Consider the following 21,941-nt stretch of genomic DNA (forward strand, 5'->3'; position numbering starts at 1 on the left):
AACATTGAAGTCTATGGGAGACTTTAACATTGAAGTCTATGGGTAGACATTTTAACATTGAAGTCTATGGGTAGACACTTTAACATTGAAGTCTATGGGTAGACACTTTAACATTGGAGTCTATGGGTAGAGACTTTAACATTGGAGTCTATGGGTAGAGACTTTAACATTGGAGTCTATGGGTAGAGACTTTAACATTGGAGTCTATGGGTAGACACATTAACATTGAAGTCTATGGGTAGAGACTTTAACATTGAAGTCTATGGGAGACTTTAACATTGAAGTCTATGGGTAGACACTTTAACATTGGAGTCCGTGGGTAGAGACTTTAACATTGGAGTCTATGGGTAGAGACTTTAACAATTGGAGTCTATGGGTAGACACTTTAACATTGGAGTCTATGGGTAAGAGACTTTAATATTGGAGTCTATGGGAGACTTTAACATTGGAGTCTATGGGTAGAGACTTTAACATTGGAGTCTATGGGTAGACACTTTAACATTGGAGTCTATGGGTAGACACTTTAACATTGGAGTCTATGGGGGACTTTAACATTGGAATCTATGGGTAGAGACTTTAACATTGGAGTCTATGGATAGACACTTTAACATTGGAGTCTATGGGTAGAGACTTTAACATTGGAGTCTATGTGTAGACACTTTAACATTGGAGTCTATGGGTAGACACTTTAACATTGGAGTCTATGGGTAGACACTTTAACATTGGAGTTTATGGGTAGAGACTTTAACATTGGAGTCTATGGGAGACTTTAACATTGGAGACTATGGGTAGAGACTTTAAACGTTGGAGTCTATGGGTAGACACTTTAACATTGGAGTCTATGGGTAGACACTTTAACATTGGAGTCTATGGGTAGACACTTTAACATTGGAGTCTATGGGAGACTTTAACATTGGAGTCTATGGGTAGACACTTTAACATTGGAGTCTATGGATCGACACTTTAACATTGAAGTCTATGGGTAGACACTTTAACATTGGAGTCTGTGGGTAGAGACTTTAACATTGAAGTCTATGGGTAGACACTTTAACATTGGAGTCTATGGGTAGAGACTTTAACATTGAAGTCTATGGGTAGACACTTTAACATTAGAGTCTATGGGTAGAGACTTTAACATTGGAGTCTATGGGTAGACACTTTAACATTGGAGTCTATGGGTAGACTTTAACATTGAAGTCTATGGGTAGACACTTTGACATTGGAGTCTATGGGTAGAGACTTTAACATTGAAGTCTATGGGTAGACACTTTAACATTGAAGTCTATGGGTAGACACTTTAACATTGGAGTCTATGGGTAGACACTTTAACATTGGAGTCTATGGGAAGAGACTTTAACATTGAAGTCTATGGGTAGAGACTTTAACATTGAAGTCTATGGGTAGACACTTTAACATTGGAGTCTATGGGTAGACACTTTAACATTGGAGTCTATGGGTAGACACTTTAACATTGAAGTCTATGGGTAGACACTTTAACATTGGAGTCTATGGGTAGACACTTTAACATTGAAGTCTATGGGTAGACACTTTAACATTGAAGTCTATGGGTAGACACTTTAACATTGGAGTCTATGGGTAGAGACTTTAACATTGGAGTCTATGGGAGACTTTAACATTGAAGTCTATGGGTAGAGACTTTAACATTGGAGTCTATGGGTAGACACTTTAACATTGAAGTCTATGGGCTAGAGACTTTAACATTGAAGTCTATGGGTAGACACTTTAACATTGAAGTCTATGGGTAGACACTTTAACATTGAAGTCTATGGGTAGAGACTTTAACATTGAAGTCTATGGGTAGAGACTTTAACATTGGAGTCTATGGGTAGATACTTTAACATTGGAGTCTATGGGTAGACACTTTAACATTGAAGTCTATGGGTAGACACTTTAACATTGGAGTCTATGGTAGAGACTTTAACATTGGAGTCTATGGCTAGAGACTTTAACATTGGAGTATATGGGTAGACACTTTAACATTGAAGTCTATGGGTAGACACTTTAACATTGGAGTCTTGGGTAGACACTTTAACATTGGAGTCTATGGGTAGACACTTTAACATTGGAGTCTATGGGTAGACACTTTAACATTGAAGTCTATGGGTAGACACTTTAACATTGGAGTCTATGGGTAGAGACTTTAACATTGGAGTCTATGGCTAGAGACTTTAACATTGGAGTATATGGGTAGACACTTTAACATTGAAGTCTATGGGTAGACACTTTAACATTGGAGTCTTGGGTAGACACTTTAACATTGGAGTCTATGGGTAGACACTTTAACATTGGAGTCTATGGCTAGACACTTTAACATTGAAGTCTATGGGTAGACACTTTAACATTGGAGTACACGACACTACACATACACACACACATATATATATCTCGATGTACATAGTTTATTTATCGGGTAATACTGTCTAATATCGTGCGTTTAGTTTTATAGTGCAACGTCAATGTGTAGAACTGTAAATACTCATCATCATAGTCTTATATTTAAAGATCACGTGTCAGGTTGCTACTAAGTAATAATCATTTAATTGTCGATGCTTCTGTCAAATACTTAATTCCCTCATTAAAATGTAAATCAATCTATAACATTTTGACATGCGTTTCTCTGGATTTTGTTGTTGTTATTCTGTCTCTCACTGTTCAAATAAACCTACCGTTACAATTATAGACTGACCATTTCTTTGTTAGTGGGCAAACGTACAAAATCAGCAGGGGATCAAATACTTTTTTCCCTCGCTGTAGTGTATAGTAGTGTAGTATATAGTGTATAGTAGTGTAGTGTATAGTGTAGTGTAGTATATAGTGTATAGTAGTGTAGTGTTGAGTAGTATAGTGTATAGTATTATAGTGTAGTGTATAGTAGTGTAGTGTATAGTGTAGTGTATAGTAGTGTATAGTGTAGTGTATAGTAGTGTAGTGTTTAGTGTAGTGTATAGTAGTGTATAGTGTAGTGTATAGTAGTGTAGTGTATAGTGTAGTATACAGGGTAGTGTATAGTAGTGTAGTGTATAGTAGTGTAGTGTATAGTAGTATAGTGTAGTATGCAAGGTAGTGTATAGTAGTGTATAGTGTAGTATATAGTGTATAGTAGTATAGTGTATAGTAGTGTAGTATATAGTGTAGTATACAGGGTAGTGTATAGTAGGGTAGTGTTGAGTAGTATAGTGTAGTGTATAGTAGTGTAGTGTATAGTAGTGTAGTGTATAGTGTATAGTAGTGTAGTGTATAGTAGTGTAGTGTTGAGTAGTATAGTGTAGTGTATAGTAGTGTAGTGTATAGTGTAGTGTATAGTAGTGTAGTGTATAGTAGTGTAGTGTATAGTAGTATAGTGTAGTATAGTATAGTGTATAGTAGTGTAGTGTATAGTGTAGTATACAGGGTAGTGTATAGTAGTGTAGTGTTGAGTAGTATAGTGTAGTGTATAGTAGTGTAGTATATAGTGTATAGTAGTGTAGTGTATAGTGTAGTATACAGGGTAGTGTACTAGTACAGCACCACACCTGTGTGTTGGAGAGCCAAGCCACAACATTTACAATCTGAGCACCGTTACATTTCGCCAGTAACAACAACCAACTTCATCAGGTGACAGCCATAAAGGGGAAAAAAAAACTCTCCTACCGATTCTTTTCGCGTCACGCTGGGGGGGGCGCAATTATCCTTTTGACGCGAGCGTCGCGATTAGCTCCGTCGCGGCGGCAAAATAACCTCTGAGCCAAACCCCACCCACCCCCTCGCCGCCAACGCCGGATACCGCCCGCGACATCGCCTACTACGAGCCGTCTGTGTCCGTGGAAAGAGCTCCCTCCCTCTTCACGTCATTCCACGCCTGCTCTACCAGCCGCGCCAGCGTCGACAGCCTCACCCTCCCCGGCGCCGCGACTCGTTGCACGCGCTCCATCAGACGGCTCCTCAGGTGCCGCACGCCCTGAACGTACTCGGCGCTAACCGCGGCCATCGGCGGAGTCCCGTGCCACGGGCTTGGCAGGTACAAGTAGTTCTCGGAGTGCCCCACGACGTCCGCAAGACGACCGCGCGAGCCCTCGTCGCCCTCCTTGCCCGCCAGGGTCACGGCGGCGAACCGCTTTAGCAGCGCCCGCTCCCTCGCCTTCTCGACGCACGCCGGCACCCCGCCCGAGTTCTGGCGGACGAAGATGCAGGCGGCTTCCTTGCGTTGCCTCCCCCCCGTTCGGAGGAGCGCCCGGACGACGTCGCCCTCCAGGGAGTCCTCCCCCCCCGCGTTCCCCTCCAGGATCACGAGGGCGACGTGGCTCACGGCGATCGCGAACGCGACCAGCTCGCCGTCGCGCTCGGGGCTCGCCGGCCCGGGCGACGCCAGCCCCTCGACGCTGACGGCGAGCACGTAGCCGGGGGCCGCCGCTGCGTCGCCCCCCCCCTCGACGGCCACGAGCGTCGCGAAGGCTCCGCGGACCGCCCCCCCGCCCGCTCCGCCGCCGCCCGCCGGGAAGCGGGAGCCGAGCGTCGTGTTGAGCAGCGCGAACGTCTCGGCGCGGTGGGGGCCCAGCGCCGAGAGCACGAAGACCGTCGGGTCCCCGAGCTCGCGGCCCGCCGCCCCCAGGACGTCGGCGAGCCACTTGGCGGGCACGCTGCCCCCGTCGACGTCCACCAGCTCCAGCGGGGAGCCGCTCAGGAGCAGCCGGGCGCCGATCTCCGGCGCCCGCCGCAAGTCGTCGTCGTCGTCGCCCGAGACGCCGCCGACGACGCCGCGGGCCGCCTCGTAGGCCGCCTTGTAGGCCGCCTCGTAGGCCGCCTCGTAGGCCCACGCCACCTCCCGCAGGAAGTGCTCCGCTCCCAGGCAGCTGTCCCGCGCGGCCTCGTCCCGCCCGGCGAGCGACAGCACGACGGCGGAGCGCTCGTCCAGCTCGACGGCCAGCCGCCGCAGGAAGGCCGCGGGGTCGTCCGCGGGCTCCTCCAGGAGCCGCCGCAGAAACGTGGGCGCGGCGAGCCGAGCCCCGGACGCGCGGACGCCGAGGCGGGGGTCGTCCCTCCGCCCCGGGCGGCTCGGCCGCTTGCCGCCCTGGCGGGGGAGGCGCTCCCGCTTGTAGAGGGCGACGCCGAGGTCGGCCACCTCGGACACGACCTCGTCGGCCGCGGGCGAGCCGGGCCAGCCGTCGACTTGGATGCCCCGCTCCCGGGCGAGGCGCTCCATCTCCGCGGGCGTGCTGCCCGCCGTCCGCGTGTTCGCGAGCAGGGTGGCGATCTTGGAGCGCAGTCTGCTCGCGAAGGAGGCCTTGTTCTGGCCGCGCCGATTGACGTCCGCGACCTTCGTCCCCGGCAGCGTCGAGAGGATGCCGCTCACCGCCGACTCGGCGTCCTCCCCGTCCTCGAAGTCGGTGAGCAGGAACACCGGCGTCGCCGCGCCCGCCAGCAAGGCCCGGCAACGCTCCGCGCTCTTCCGGACGACGTCGCCGCCGACAAAGAGGAACGTCGCGACGGACGCCGCCCGCAGAAAGCCGAACTGCCTCTCGAGGCGGCTGTCGGCGGCGTCGCCGCGCAGGTTCAGGGCGCAGAAGGGGCTCCGAGCGTCCTCCTCCTCCTCCGCGTCCGCCTCGGCGCCCGGGAAGTACGGCGAGATCTCCACCAGCCCGTCGGCAACCACCCGGGGCACGTCGCCCTGCGCCGTGTCGCGGTGGACGAACGCCTCGTGGCCCCGACCGCCGACGATCAAGTTGAGCAGCTCCGATTTGGAGCCGCCACCCGCCGCGGCCGAAGCGAGCGAACGCCACGCACGGCATGCGCAGGACCAGCGCCGGGGAGCGCCCGTCGCCGCGGGCGTCCCGCCAACCTGTCCGCCGCGTCGAGATCTGCCAACCCCTCCACTGCCTCGCGACGTGCCGCGCGGCGCACAGCTTCAGCGTGACGACCCCCCGTCCCGCGTCGGGCAGCAGTAGGGGCAGCGCGAAGCGGCACGCGGACATCTTGTGCATCAGGTCGTCCTGCAGCGGGTGGTCGGCGCACAGCAGGACCGCGACCTCCAGATCCAGCGGGTTGATGAAGCCGTCCGAGATCCTGTCGCTGGCGCTCGCGGAGCTGGCCCTGCGCGCGGCGCGGGCGGTGCTGGCGCTCCGGGACTCGGGGTTCGTCATCATCACGTCCTGCACAAAGTGTCGCGCGACCTCCTCCAGCGAGCTGGGATGCTTGCGCCGCCTGCTCAGAGTGACGACGTCGCGGCGTCGCATCTTGTCCCCGTAGCGCCATCGCATCTTGTCCTCGTCGGCCCGTTGCATCTTGTCCTCGTCGCCCCGTTGCATCTTGTCCCCGTAGCATTGGCTCAGGTTGAGCTCGTGGAGGATTTGGAAGAACGTCACCGAATTCGTTTCACCTGGAGGTGCTGCAAGACATCACGATCGATTACATTCACCGCGTAATGCTTCACGATCATCATCATCGTCGTCGTCATGGTCGAGTTGGCATACAAGGCAAAAACAACACAAACAAACCTCATGCAGATCAAGAATCAACCAGGACACAACCACTACCAACCAAACAAACACAAACACGTTTGGACTGATCTTTCTAATTTACACCACCACAACCTTCGCAGAGAAATCTCTACACTCAGCACTCCATCATTAATCTCTCCTTCATCCACAGCTCCCTCCTTCATCCACAGCTCCCTCCTTCATCGACAGCTCTCTCCTTCACCCACAGCTCTCTCCTTCACCCACAGCTCTCATCCTTCATCCACAGCTCTCTCCTTCACCCACAGCTCTCTCCTTCACCCACAGCTCCTCCTTCATCCACAGCTCCCTCCTTCATCCACAGCTCCCTCCTCACCCACAGCTCTCTCCTTCATCCACAGCTCTCTCCTTCACCCACAGCTCTCTCCTTCACCCACAGCTCCCTCCTTCATCCACAGCTCTCTCCTTCATCCACAGCTCCCTCCTTCACCCACAGCTCTCTCCTTCATCCACAGCTCTCTCCTTCATCCACAGCTCCCTCCTTCACCCACAGCTCTCTCCTTCACCCACAGCTCTCTCCTTCATCCACAGCTCCCCTCCTTCACCCACAGCTCTCTCCTTCACAGCTCTCTCCTTCACCCACAGCTCTCTCCTTCACCCACAGCTCTCTCCTTCATCCACAGCTCTCTCCTTCACCCACAGCTCTCTCCTTCATCCACAGCTCTCTCCTTACAGCTTCACTCCCACAGCTCCCTCCTTCATCCACAGCTCCCTCCTTCCCCACAGCTCTCTTCCTTCACCCACAGCTCTCTCCTTCATCCACAGCTCTCATCCTTCATCCACAGCTCCCTCCTTCACCCACAGCTCCCTCCTTCATCCACAGCTCCCTCCTTCACCCACAGCTCCCTCCTTCATCCACAGCTCCCTCCTTCATCCACAGCTCCCTCCTTCACCAGCAGCTCTCTCCTTCACCCCACAGCTCTCTCCTTCATCCACAGCTCTCTCCTTCATCCACAGCTCCCTCCTTCACCCCAGCTCCCTCCTTCATCAACAGCTCTCTCCTTCACCCACAGCTCCCTCCTTCATCCACAGCTCCCTCCTTCACCCACAGCTCTCTCCTTCACCCACAGCTCTCTCCTTCATCCACAGCTCTCTCCTTCATCCACAGCTCTCTCCTTCACCCACAGCTCCCTCCTTCATCCACAGCTCCCTCCTTCACCCACAGCTCCCTCCTTCACCCACAGTTCCCTCCTTCATCCACAGCTCTCTCCTTCATCCACAGCTCCCTCCTTCACCCACAGCTCTCTCCTTCACAGCTCTCTCCTTCATCCACAGCTCTCTCCTTCACCCACAGCTCTCTCCTTCATCCACAGCTCTCTCCTTCACCCACAGCTCTCTCCTTCACCCACAGCTCTCTCCTTCATCCACAGCTCTCTCCTTCACCCACAGCTCTCTCCTTCATCCACAGCTCTCTCCTTCATCCACAGCTCTCTCCTTCATCCACAGCTCTCTCCATCCACAGCTCCCTCTTCTCTTGTCCCCACTGTCCCCTCTCTCATTCCCTCATCACTGTCACCTCATCACTGTCACCTCATTCCCAGCGACCAGTCACGCATCGTCACACCTCGGACCGTGTCTCCTCATCTCCGTACCAACCAATCACAGATCATCACACGGTGAGGGGGTTCCTCCCGGTTTATTGCGGGAACCATTACAGGGGGGGGCTGATAAGCCACGAAGAGTCGCAACTAGTTTTTATGACTCTTCATTTCTTTCGGTAAAGTCACGTGGGAATTCAGAGCAGCAGCCAAATTAATCTTAAAACGCGTGCTGACGTTGAGTATAAATGTGGAGGAAAAACCGGAGGACCCGGAGAAAAATCCACGCGACCATGGGGAGAGAGAGATGCAGACTCCAGATATACAGCAGCAGGCGTCAGGGTCTGGGATCGAACTCACGACCTCCTGTGCACCAGGCGAGGTAGTTAACATCTCACCACTCCTAGCCACCGTTGCCGCGGCAATACAAGTGCAAGAATCGGCGATAGAAACATTCGCCGCTGCCGCTGCTGCCGCTGCTGTTCTAAGGCGAGAGGATTACGTACACAGCCTGTCCAACCAGTCCTTGAGCGGTGGGTAGTGCTTGTGGATTTCCTTTAAGACGCTCAGCAGATTCTGGCATGCGGTCTCCCCGCCGTCGATGAAGTGGTCGAGGATGAAGTTGGCGCTGTCCTCCTGGACCGGCATGTCCTTGGCGCGGTGGTAAATGGGCCTCGTGATGAATTCGTGCCGGTCCAGCGCGTCGAGGAAGAACGAGACGTCCCGGCTCAGGATCGTCTTCAGAACGGGCTTCTCCCAGCGAATCAGCTTCACCGTTTGGTTGCCTGCAAAGGAGAAAAGGTCGTAGATTCCCGCCGCTTGTTGTAGCCTCAGCGGACCGTAGGGTGCAAGTGGCTGTGAGTAGCGAGTAGCGAGTAGCGGCAGCGCCTGTGGAGGCTACCGGCACCGTGGCTACACACAGAGGGGGTGGGTGGACAGCACCACCACGCCAAAACACACACATACACGTACAGACACACACACACACACTCACACACAGATACTCACACACACAGACACACAGACACACAGACACACAGACACACACAGACACACACAGACACACACAGACACACACACAGACACACACACAGACACACACAGACACACACAGACACACACACACACACACAGACACACACAGACACTCACACAATCCCGTGACCCTGTGAGATGTTGACTACCTCGCCTGGTGTTCAGGAGGTCGTGGGTTCAATCCCAGACCCTGTGAGATGTTGACTACCTCGCCTGGTCTACAGGAGGTCGTGGGTTCAATCCCAGACCTGTGAGATGTTAACTACCTCGCCTGGTCTACGGGAGGTCGTGGGTTCAATCCCGTGACCCTGTGAGATGTTAACTACCTCGCCTGGTCTGCAGGAGGTCGTGGGTTCAATCCCAGACCCTGTGAGATGTTGACTACCTCGCCTGGTCTACAGGAGGTCGTGGGTTCAATCCCGTGACCCTGTGAGATGTTGACTACCTCGCCTGGTGTTCAGGAGGTCGTGGGTTCAATCCCAGACCCTGTGAGATGTTGACTACCTCGCCTGGTCTACAGGAGGTCGTGGGTTCAATCCCAGACCTGTGAGATGTTAACTACCTCGCCTGGTCTACGGGAGGTCGTGGGTTCAATCCCGTGACCCTGTGAGATGTTAACTACCTCGCCTGGTCTGCAGGAGGTCGTGGGTTCAATCCCAGACCCTGTGAGATGCTGACTACCTCGCCTGGTCTACAGGAGGTCGTGGGTTCAATCCCGTGACCCTGTGAGATGTTGACTACCTCGCCTGGTGTTCAGGAGGTCGTGGGTTCAATCCCAGACCCTGTGAGATGTTGACTACCTCGCCTGGTCTACAGGAGGTCGTGGGTTCAATCCCAGACCCTGTGAGATGTTGACTACCTCGCCTGGTCTACAGGAGGTTGTGGGTTCAATCCCGTGACCCTGACAATGCCTGCTGCTGTATAACAGCAACGCTATATGTCCTGACCTTTAGCCCACCCTGTAGAATAGTAACAACTCTTTGTGCCCTGAGTTTAGGGCCACGCGGCATATCTAAAAAAGGACAAATGTTCATCTCCAACGTCAGCGGAACGTCTGATTTGCATGGACGTAACATTGACCTCTCAGGAATGTAAAATAACCACAATTTTTGAAGCCTCTGGGGGGTTGCACTCAACTTCCTCATTTCACGCAACTCAGGGACATTCCCATTGCGTCACTGCACGGGAGGTTACGCGATGTTGACTGCCTCGCCTGGTCTACAGGAGGTCGTGGGTTCGATCCCAGACCCTGTGAGATGTTGACTGCCTCGCCTGGTCTACAGGAGGTCGTGGGTTCGATCCCGGACCCTGTGAGATGTTGACTGCCTCGCCTGGTCTACATGAGGTCGTGGGTTTGATCTCGGACCCTGTGAGATGTTGACTACCTCGCCTGGTCTACAGGAGGTCGTGGGTTCGATCCCAGACCCTGTGAGATGTTGACTGCCTCGCCTGGTCTACAGGAGGTCGTGGGTTCGCTCTCGGACCCTGTGAGATGTTGACTGCCTCGCCTGGTCTACAGGAGGTCGTGGGTTCGCTCTCGGACCCTGTGAGATGTTGACTACCTCGCCTGGCGTACAGGAGGTCGTGGGTTCGATCTCGGACCCTGTGAGATGTTGACTGCCTCGCGTGGTCTACAGGAGGTCGTGGGTTCGATCTTGGACCCTGTGAGATGTTGACTGCCTCGCCTGGTCTACAGGAGGTCGTGGGTTCGATCCCAGACCCTGTGAGATGTTGACTACCTCGCCTGGTCTACAGGAGGTCGTGGGTTCGATCTTGGACCCTGTGAGATGTTGACTGCCTCGCCTGGTCTACAGGAGGTCGTGGGTTCGATCCCAGACCCTGTGAGATGTTGACTACCTCGCCTGGTCTACAGCAGGTCGTGGGTTCGATCCCAGACCCTGTGAGATGTTGACTACCTCGCCTGGTCTACAGGAGGTCGTGGGTTCGATCTCGGACCCTGTGAGATGTTGACTGCCTCGCGTGGTCTACAGGAGGTCGTGGGTTCGATCTCGGACCCTGTGAGATGTTGACTGCCTCGCCTGGTATACAGGAGGTCGTGGGTTCGATCTCGGACCCTGTGAGATGTTGACTGCCTCGCCTGGTCTACAGGAGGTCGTGGGTTCGATCCCGGACCCTGTGAGATGTTGACTACCTCGCCTGGTCTACAGGAGGTCGTGGGTTCGATCCCAGACCCTGGAAGATGTTGACTGCCTCGCCTGGTATACATGAGGTCGTGGGTTTGATCTCGGACCCTGTGAGATGTTGACTACCTCGCCTGGTCTACAGGAGGTTGTGGGTTCGATCCCAGACCCTGTGAGATGTTGACTGCCTCGCCTGGTCTACAGGAGGTCGTGGGTTCGCTCTCGGACCCTGTGAGATGTTGACTACCTCGCCTGGTCTACAGGAGGTCGTGGGTTCGATCTCGGACCCTGTGAAATGTTGACTGCCTCGCGTGGTCTACAGGAGGTCGTGGGTTCGATCTTGGACCCTGTGAGATGTTGACTGCCTCGCCTGGTCTACAGGAGGTCGTGGGTTCGATCCCAGACCCTGTGAGATGTTGACTACCTCGCCTGGTCTACAGCAGGTCGTGGGTTCGATCTCGGACCCTGTGAGATGTTGACTACCTCGCCTGGTCTACAGGAGGTCGTGGGTTCGATCTTGGACCCTGTGAGATGTTGACTGCCTCGCCTGGTCTACAGGAGGTCGTGGGTTCGATCCCAGACCCTGTGAGATGTTGACTACCTCGCCTGGTCTACAGCAGGTCGTGGGTTCGATCTCGGACCCTGTGAGATGTTGACTACCTCGCCTGGTCTACAGGAGGTCGTGGGTTCGATCTTGGGCCCTGTGAGATGTTGACTGCCTCGCCTGGTCTACAGGAGGTCGTGGGTTCGATCCCAGACCCTGTGAGATGTTGACTACCTCGCCTGGTCTACAGCAGGTCCTGGGTTCGATCTCGGACCCTGTGAGATGTTGACTACCTCGCCTGGTATACAGGAGGTCGTGGGTTCGATCCCAGACCCTGTGAGATGTTGACTGCCTCGTCTGGTCTACAGGAGGTCGTGGGTTCGATCTTGGACCCTGTGAGATGTTGACTGCCTCGCCTGGTCTACAGGAGGTCTTGGGTTCGATCTCGGACCCTGTGAGATGTTGACTGCCTCGCCTGGTCTACAGGAGGTCATGGGTTCGATCTCGGACCCTGTGAGATGTTGACTACCTCGCCTGGTCTACAGGAGGTCGTGGGTTCGATCCTAGACCCTGTGAGATGTTGACTGCCTCGTCTGGTCTACAGGAGGTCGTGGGTTCGATCCCAGACCCTGTGAGATGTTGACTACCTCGCCTGGTCTACAGGAGGTCTTGGGTTCGATCTCGGACCCTGTGAGATGTTGACTGCCTCGCCTGGTCTACAGGAGGTCATGGGTTCGATCTCGGACCCTGTGAGATGTTGACTACCTCGCCTGGTCTACAGGAGGTCGTGGGTTCGATCCTAGACCCTGTGAGATGTTGACTGCCTCGTCTGGTCTACAGGAGGTCGTGGGTTCGATCTCGGACCCTGTGAGATGTTGACTGCCTCGCCTGGTATACAGGAGGTCGTGGGTTCGATCTTGGACCCTGTGAGATGTTGACTGCCTCGCCTGGTCTACAGGAGGTCGTGGGTTCGATCTCGGACCCTGTGATATGTTGACTGCCTCGCCTGGTCTACAGGAGGTCGTGGGTTTGATCTCGGACCCTGTGATATGTTGACTGCCTCGCCTGGTCTACAGGAGGTCGTGGGTTTGATCTCGGACCCTGTGAGATGTTGACTGCCTCGCCTGGTCTACAGGAGGTCGTGGGTTCGATCTCGGACCCTGACGATGCCTGCTGCTGCCTATTTGCAGTCTGTGTTTGTCTGTCTGTGTGTGTCTGTGAGTGTGTGTGTCAGTCTGTGTGTGTCTGTGTGGGGAGCGGTAGTGTAGCGGTTAGCGCGCTGCGCTATGAACCTGGCGACCCGGGTTCGATTCCCGCTCACGGCTAACACCATGTGACGATTATCTGAACCGGTCCCGGGCCTCCCCTAGGTCGACTCAGCCTTAAATGAGTACCTGGTGCGGTATGTAAACATCGCCACTGGGGAGACAAAGGCGGTCGGGCGTGGTGCTGGCCACCCACCCCCTCGTGTACCGTTCCGGCCTTCATAGGTGCTCGCTAACAGCACTTGCCCCTCCAGTCTGTTAAGGCTATACGGGGGATCTTTGTCTTTATCTTTGTCTGTGTGTGAGTGTGTGTGTCAGTCTGTGTGTGTGTGTGTGTGTCTGTGTGTGTGTCAGTCTGTGTGTGTGTGTGTCAGTCTGTGTGTGTGTGTCAGTCTGTGTGTGTCTGTGTGTGTGTGTGTCAGTCTGTGTGTGTGTCTCTCTACACCATGACATCGGTAGCCAGAGCAGGAGCTGTCTGCATCTACAGCAGCCCATAGACTAACATTGCCCATAGACTAACATTGCCCATAGACTAACATTGCCCATAGACTAACATTGCCCATAGACTAACATTGCCCATAGACTAACATTGCCCATAGACTAACACTGCCCATAGACTAACACTGCCCATAGACTAACATTGCCCTGCCCCATAGACTAACATTGCCCAAAGACTAACATTGCCCATAGACTAACATTGCCCATAGACTCACATTGCCCATAGACTAACATTTCCCACATAGACTAACATTGCCCATAGACTCAACATTGCCCACAGACTCAACATTGCCCCATAGACTCAACATTGCCCATAGACTCAACACTACCCATAGACTCAACATTGCCCCATAGACTCAACACTACCCATAGACTCAACATTGCCCCATAGACTCAACATTGCCCCATAGACTCAACATTGCCCCATAGACTCAACATTGCCCCATAGACTCAACACTACCCATAGACTCAACACTACCCATAGACTCAACATTGCCCCATAGACTCAACACTGCCCATAGACTCAACATTGCCCCATAGACTCAACACTACCCATAGACTCAACATTGCCCCATAGACTCAACATTGCCCCATAGACTCAACATTGCCCCATAGACTCAACACTACCCAGAGACTCAACATTGCCCCATAGACTCAACACTGCCCATAGACTCAACATTGCCCCATAGACTCAACACTGCCCAGAGACTCAACATTGCCCCATAGACTCAACATTGCCCATAGACTCAACACTACCCATAGACTCAACATTGCCCCATAGACTCAACATTGCCCCATAGACTCAACATTGCCCCATAGACTCAACATTGCCCCATAGACTCAACACTACCCATAGACTCAACACTACCCATAGACTCAACACTACCCATAGACTCAACATTGCCCCATAGACTCAACACTGCCCATAGACTCAACATTGCCCCATAGACTCAACACTACCCATAGACTCAACATTGCCCCATAGACTCAACATTGCCCCATAGACTCAACATTGCCCCATAGACTCAACATTGCCCCATAGACTCAACATTGCCCCATAGACTCAACACTACCCAGAGACTCAACATTGCCCCATAGACTCAACACTGCCCAGAGACTCAACATTGCCCCATAGACTCAACACTACCCATAGACTCAACATTGCCCCATAGACTCAACACTACCCATAGACTCAACATTGGCCCATAGACTCAACACTGCCATAGACTCAACATTGCCCCATAGACTCAACATTGCCCCATAGACTCAACACTACCCAAAGACTCAACATTGCCCCATAGACTCAACATTGCCCCATAGATTCAACACTGCCCATAGACTCAACATTGTCCCATAGACTCAACACTGCCCATAGACTCAACACTACCCATAGACTCAACATTGCCCCATAGACTCAACATTGCCCCATAGACTCAACATTGCCCCATAGATTCAACATTGCCCCATAGATTCAACACTGCCCATAGACTCAACATTGTCCCATAGACTCAACACTGCCCATAGACTCAACACTACCCATAGACTCAACATTGCCCCATAGACTCAACATTGCCCCATAGACTCAACATTGCCCCATAGACTCAACATTGCCCCATAGACTCAACACTGCCCATAGACTCAACACTGCACCATAGACTCAACACTACCCATAGACTCAACATTGCCCCATAGACTCAACATTGCCCCATAGACTCAACATTGCCCCATAGACTCAACACTGCACCATAGACTCAACACTGCCCATAGACTCAACACTGCACCATAGACTCAACACTACCCATAGACTCAACACTGCACCATAGACTCAACACTACCCATAGACTCAACACTACACATAGACTCAACATTGCCCCATAGACTCAACACTGCCCATAGACTCAACATTGCCCAATAGACCCAGCACTGCCACCCATAGACTCAACATTGCCCCATAGACTCAACATTGCCCCATAGACTCAACATTGCCCCATAGACTCAACATTGCCCCATAGACTCAACACTACCCAGAGACTCAACATTGCCCCATAGACTCAACACTGCCCATAGACTCAAAATTGCCCCATAGACTCAACACTACCCATAGACTCAACATTGCCCCATAGACTCAACACTACCCATCGACTCAACATTGCCCCATAGACTCAACACTGCCCATAGACTCAACACTGCCCATAAACTCAACACTGCCCATAGACTCAACACTGCCCATAGACTCAACATTGCCCCATAGACTCAACACTGCCCATAGACTCAACACTGCCCATAGACTCAACACTGCCCATAGACTCAACACTACCCATAGACTCAACACTGCCCATAGACTCAACACTGCCCATAGACTCAACACTGCCCATAGACTCAACACTGCACCATAGACTCAACACTGCCCATAGACTCAACACTGCACCATAGACTCAACACTACCCATAGACTCAACACTGCACCATAGACTCAACACTGCCCATAGACTCAACACTACCCATAGACTCAACACTGCACCATAGACTCAACATTGCCCATAGACTCAACACTGCCCATAGACTCAACACTGCCCATAGACTCAACACTACCCATAGACTCAACACTGCCCATAGACTCAACACTGCCCATAGACTCAACACTGCCCATAGACTCAACACTGCCCCATAGACTCAACACTGCCCATAGACTCAACATTGCCCATAGACCAGACCCCCCCATTGCCCCATACTGCAACATTGCCCCATAGACTCAACCATTTGCCCCATAGACTCAACATTTGCCCCATAGACTCAACCTAGCCCCATAGACTCAACATTGCCCCATTAGACTCAACACTACCCAGAGAAGAGACTCCACATTGCCCATAGACTCAACACTAGCCCATAGACTCCAACATTGCCACATAGACTCAACACTACCCAGAGACTGCAACATTTGCCCCATAGACTCAACACTACCCATAGACTCAACATAGGCCCAATCGACTCAACACTGCCCATAGACTCAAACACTACCCATAGACTCAACATGCCCCATAGACTCAACACTGCCCATAGACTCAACACTAGCCCATAGACTCAACACTGCCCATAGACTCAACACTACCCATAGACTCAACACTGCCCATAGACTCAACACATGCACCATAGACTCAACCTGCCCATAGACTCAACACACTGCACCATAGGGACTCAACACTGCCAAACCCTAGACTCAACACTGCACCATAGACTCAACACTCAACACTGCACCATAGACTCAACACTACCCATAGACTCAACACTGCACCATAGACTCAACACTGCCCATAGACTCAACACTACCCATAGACTCAACACTGCACCATAGACTCAACACTGCCCATAGACTCAACACTGCCCATAGACTCAACACTGCCCATAGACTCAACACTGCCCATAGACTCAACACTGCCCATAGACTCAACACTGCCCATAGACTCAACACTGCCCATAGACTCAACACTGCCCATAGACTCAACACTACCCATAGACTCAACACTGCCCATAGACTCAACACTGCATCTACATCAGCCAGCCCGGACAGAACAAGGAGACGAAAGAGAGATGAATGAAGTGAGGGGAACTGAGGTTTCGTTTACCTCGCGAATAATGGGCCATGCTTCTGTCGCTCCTCCGTGGCTCCGTGTCTCTGTCTTCAGTTCTCACTCACTCACTCAGCCACTCACTCACTCAGCCACTCACTCACTCACCCACTCACTCAGCCACTCACTCACCCACTCACCCACTCAGCCACTCACTCACTCAGCCACTCGCTCACCCACTCACTCACTCAGCCACTCACTCACTCAGCCACTCACTCACTCAGCCACTCGCTCACCCACTCACTCACTCAGCCACTCACTCACTCAGCCACTCACTCAGCCACTCACTCACCCACTCGCTCACCCACTCACCCACTCACTCAGCCACTCACTCACCCACTCACTCGCTCACTCACCCACTCGCTCACTCACCCACTCACTCGCTCACTCACCCACTCGCTCACTCACCCACTCACCCACTCACTCAGCCACTCACTCACCCACTCACCCACTCACTCAGCCACTCGCTCACCCACTCACCCACTCACCCACTCACTCAGCCACTCACTCACCCACTCACCCACTCACTCAGCCACTCGCTCACCCACTCACCCACTCACCCACTCACTCAGCCACTCACTCACCCACTCACCCACTCACTCAGCCACTCGCTCACCCACTCACCCACTCACCCACTCACTCGCTCACTCACCCACTCGCTCACTCACCCACTCACTCGCTCACTAACCCACTCACCCACTCACTCACTCACCCACTCACCCACTCACTCGCTCACTCACCCACTCGCTCACTCACCCACTCACTCGCTCACTCACTCACCCACTCACTCACTCAGCCACTCACCCATCACAGCTCTTCGTGACCACGACCCAAGACGCCACCTGCAGGGGTTCCGGACCTCCCATTAGTGAACTTGGCAATGTATACACTGCACTGTACACTACATTATATACTACACACTATACACTACACCAGGGGTCGGCAACCAAAATAACAAGAAGAGCCATTTCTTTCCAATTCGGTACAAAATTCAGTATTTCAAGAGCCGCAATGCATCTGAGTACATACTGTACATACGTACATATCGTCAAGAAGCAGCCCGTAAAGAGCTGCATGCGGCTCCGGAGCCATAGGTTGCCGACCCCTGCACTACACTATACACTACTACACTATACACTACTACACTATACACTACTACACTATACACTACTACACTATACACTACTGCACTATACACTACACTATACACTACTACACTATACACTACACTATACACTACTACACTACACTACTACACTATACACTACTACACTATACACTACTACACTATACACTACTACACTACACTATACACTACTACACTATACACTACACTATACACTACACTATACACTACTACACTATACACTACTACACTATACACTACTACACTATACACTACTACACTATACACTACTACACTATACACTACTACACTACACTATACACTACTACACTATACACTACACTATACACTACACTATACACTACTACACTATACACTACTACACTACACTATACACTACTACACTATACACTACACTATACACTACACTATACACTACACTAGACCCTATACACTACACTAGACACTATACACTACAGTATACACTACAGTATACACTACTACACTATACACTACACTGTACACTACACACTATACTACACTATACACTGCACTATACACTGCACTGTACACTACACTATACACTACACACTATATTATATACTACACTACACACTATACACTACATTATATACTACACTACACTATACACTACATTATACACTATACACTACGTATACACTACGTATCCACTGCACTATACACTACATTATACACTACACACTATAAACTACATTATACACTACACACTACATTATACACTACACATTACACACTACGTATACACTGCACTATACACTACATAATACACTACACTATACACTGCATTATACACTACGTATACACTGCACTATACACTACATTATACACTATACACTACATTATACACTACGTATATACTGCACTACACACTACATTATACACTATACACTACATTATACACTACACTATACACTACATTATACACTACACACTACATTATACACTACGTATATACTGCACTACACACTACATTATACACTATACACTACATTATACACTACACTATACACTACATTATACACTACACACTGCACTATACACTACATTATACACTACACACTACATTATACACTACGTATACACTGCACTATACACTACATTATACACTACACTATACACTACATTATACACTATACACTACATTATACACTACGTATACACTGCACTATACACTACACACTACATTATACACTACGTATACACAACACGAAACACTACAATGCACTACATATACCCGACACTATACCCTACACTACTACATTATACACTACACACTACACTACTGCACACTACACGATACACTACACTACACACCACTACTATACAGCCTACTACTACACAGTACACTACACTACTAAGCACCACACTACTATACACTACACTACATAATACACTACATTAAACATTACACGATGCACCACACTACTACATTATACACTACACTACTATACAACACTATACACCACACTACTACATTATACACTACACTACTACACTACACTATACACCACACTACTACATTATACACTACACACTACACTACTACATTATACACTACACACTACACTACTACATTATACACTACACTACGCACTACTATACACTACACTACTACACACTACACTACATGATACACCAAACTACTAAATTATACACTACACTACACTCTACACCACACTACTACATTATACACTACACTACTATACACTACACACCACTATACACCACACTACTACATTATACACTACACTACTATACACTACACTACTACACTACATGATACACCACACTACTACATTATTCACTACACACTACACTACACACCACACAACAACATTTTACACTACACACTACACTAACTCTACACCACACTACTACATTATACACTACACACCACACAACAACATGTTACACTACACACTACACTACACACCTTGGATCAGCAGGGCTGTGGCTTCCTAGTCTGTTGCCGACGGACATTCACAGCAAAGTCGTTCCCATCATGTCCACTCCTTCTGTGACCACCACGCACTCCACCTCCCACTCCACCACCCACCACCACCACCACCCACCACCCACACCACCATCACCACCACCCACACCACCATCACCACCACCACCCACTACCACCCACACCACCACCCACACCACCACCACCCACTACCACCACCCACACCACCACCCACCCCACCACCGTCACTGAAGTCCGTTCTAGTTCTGTAGTCGTCATTCTGCGAGTAGGATTGAGAGGGTACAATGCGGAAATGTCCCGCATAGTTGCAATTTTTCTTGATGATGTTGTTGTATCTGTGTGTGTATGTCGGTGTGTGTGTGTGTGCATTGTGTGTATGTGCGTGTGTCTGTGCGTGCCACACCTATTACCATAAATAGGGTAAAAAAAAACGGTGATCCAATCTCCGACCCCCAGGAACAGGTTTGCAGATTTGCTGAGCATTTCTGTGAGGTCCTGGGGGAGGGGAAATCCCTTGACATGGAAAACATCATGGCACAAAGTGGGGATGACCCTGCTGAGGCTGCGGTGCCTCAAATATTGGAAGAAGAAGTCACCCCCCGTGAGTGGCTGGCTGAGGTGCCAGCTGTTGAGGAAGTACTGAAGGCGATCAGGAGTCTGAGACCAGGAAAGACACCGAGCAGAGATGATCGATCTCCCAAGTGAAAGCTGATGGAATTGTGTCAAACCACCTTCTCCCCTGAACTGTGAGGATGTGTCACTGCACGTGGTGCTGCCAATTTTGCTGCGTTTCTGGTGGTTTTTTCTTTGTCTCAACAGCACCACCATGCCCCAGGTCTGGTTGGTTTAGCAGCCTGAGGCCTCTGCCTCACCCCCTCGCTCTCGCTCTCTCTCTGTTCCACTCCTTCCCTCACGGCACTCCTTATTTCTCTCTTGCTGTTATATTCATCTTTATTTCCTCTTCTCTCTTTGAAATAAAAACCTCTCGTCGACTTTTCTCATCACTCGCGTTGTACTGCTGCCGTCCATCGTGGCACCGCATGACAAGTTCGAGTCTCTCCCTCGGAGGAATGCGGTCATTCGTCTTCCACCACACGAGATCGCCATCGAGGTCGTCCTTGCCGCGGTGGTCGAGCGCGTCGGCAGGCATCCTCATTGCCCAGCGACACAACCGTGGCGTCGTCTTCTACATGGCCAAGGAAAGTTCGGCGGCGCGCCTCGTAGAAATGGGGCTCGACATCAAGGGGGGGGAGCTGTTTGTGCAGTGCACCCCTTCTCTCTCTTCACCCACCGTGTGCTGATCTCCAACGTGCCGCCCTTCCTCAAAAGCAGCAACCTGCAGCGAGACCTAGAGCGGTTCGGCACGATCGTCTCCCGCAACATCACGCTGCCTTTGAGGAAACGGGACCTAAAGCTGGCACACATCATGTCGCTCCGGCGACAAGCCTTCATGATCCTGAAGGACAGTAACACGGACCTCAACGTGACCTTCAAGTACACGATCGAGAGCTGCGTCCACACCGTGTACGCCTCCACGGCCGTGCCATGGTGTTTCGGGTTTGGTGGTGTCGGCCACGCTCGGAAAAACTGCCCGTCCAGAGCGCGGAAGATGCCCAGGCTGCTGGCCGGACGTTTCCCCTCCA

At 51.4% G+C, this 21,941-nt stretch overlaps 1 protein-coding gene across 1 annotated transcript; it reads right to left on the reverse strand.

Moving 5' to 3' along the window:
- Positions 1 to 2,417: 2,417 nt before the first annotated feature.
- On the reverse strand, positions 2,418 to 20,426 carry LOC133339268 (interferon-induced very large GTPase 1-like). The gene is made up of 5 exons (XM_061547407.1): positions 20,260 to 20,426; positions 17,963 to 18,000; positions 8,557 to 8,835; positions 5,769 to 6,382; positions 2,418 to 5,737 (listed from the first exon to the last, which is right to left on the reverse strand). The coding sequence occupies exons 1-5, from the start codon at positions 20,304 to 20,306 to the stop codon at positions 3,803 to 3,805; spliced, it is 2,913 nt and encodes a 970-aa protein (XP_061403391.1). The 5' UTR covers positions 20,307 to 20,426; the 3' UTR covers positions 2,418 to 3,802.
- Positions 20,427 to 21,941: the final 1,515 nt, after the last annotated feature.

The sequence above is a fragment of the Lethenteron reissneri genome, unplaced genomic scaffold (genome assembly GCF_015708825.2).
Source record: "Lethenteron reissneri isolate LAM-NWPU_2019-01 unplaced genomic scaffold, ASM1570882v1 scaffold_172, whole genome shotgun sequence".
Taxonomy (NCBI): Eukaryota; Metazoa; Chordata; class Hyperoartia; order Petromyzontiformes; family Petromyzontidae; genus Lethenteron; species Lethenteron reissneri.

Bases quoted from the DNA above. Each gene is read 5' to 3' on its own strand.
- LOC133339268 (XM_061547407.1), bottom strand. From the start codon at position 20,306: ATGTCCGTCGGCAACAGACTAGGAAGCCACAGCCCTGCTGATCCAAG. The intron at 8,836-17,962 runs GTGAGTGGCTGA...TCTCCTTTGCAG, and splicing joins GTCACGAAGAGCTGTGATGG to GCAACCAAACGGTGAAGCTG. The intron at 6,383-8,556 runs GTACGTAATCCT...GATGTCTTGCAG, and splicing joins GGACTGGTTGGACAGGCTGT to CACCTCCAGGTGAAACGAAT.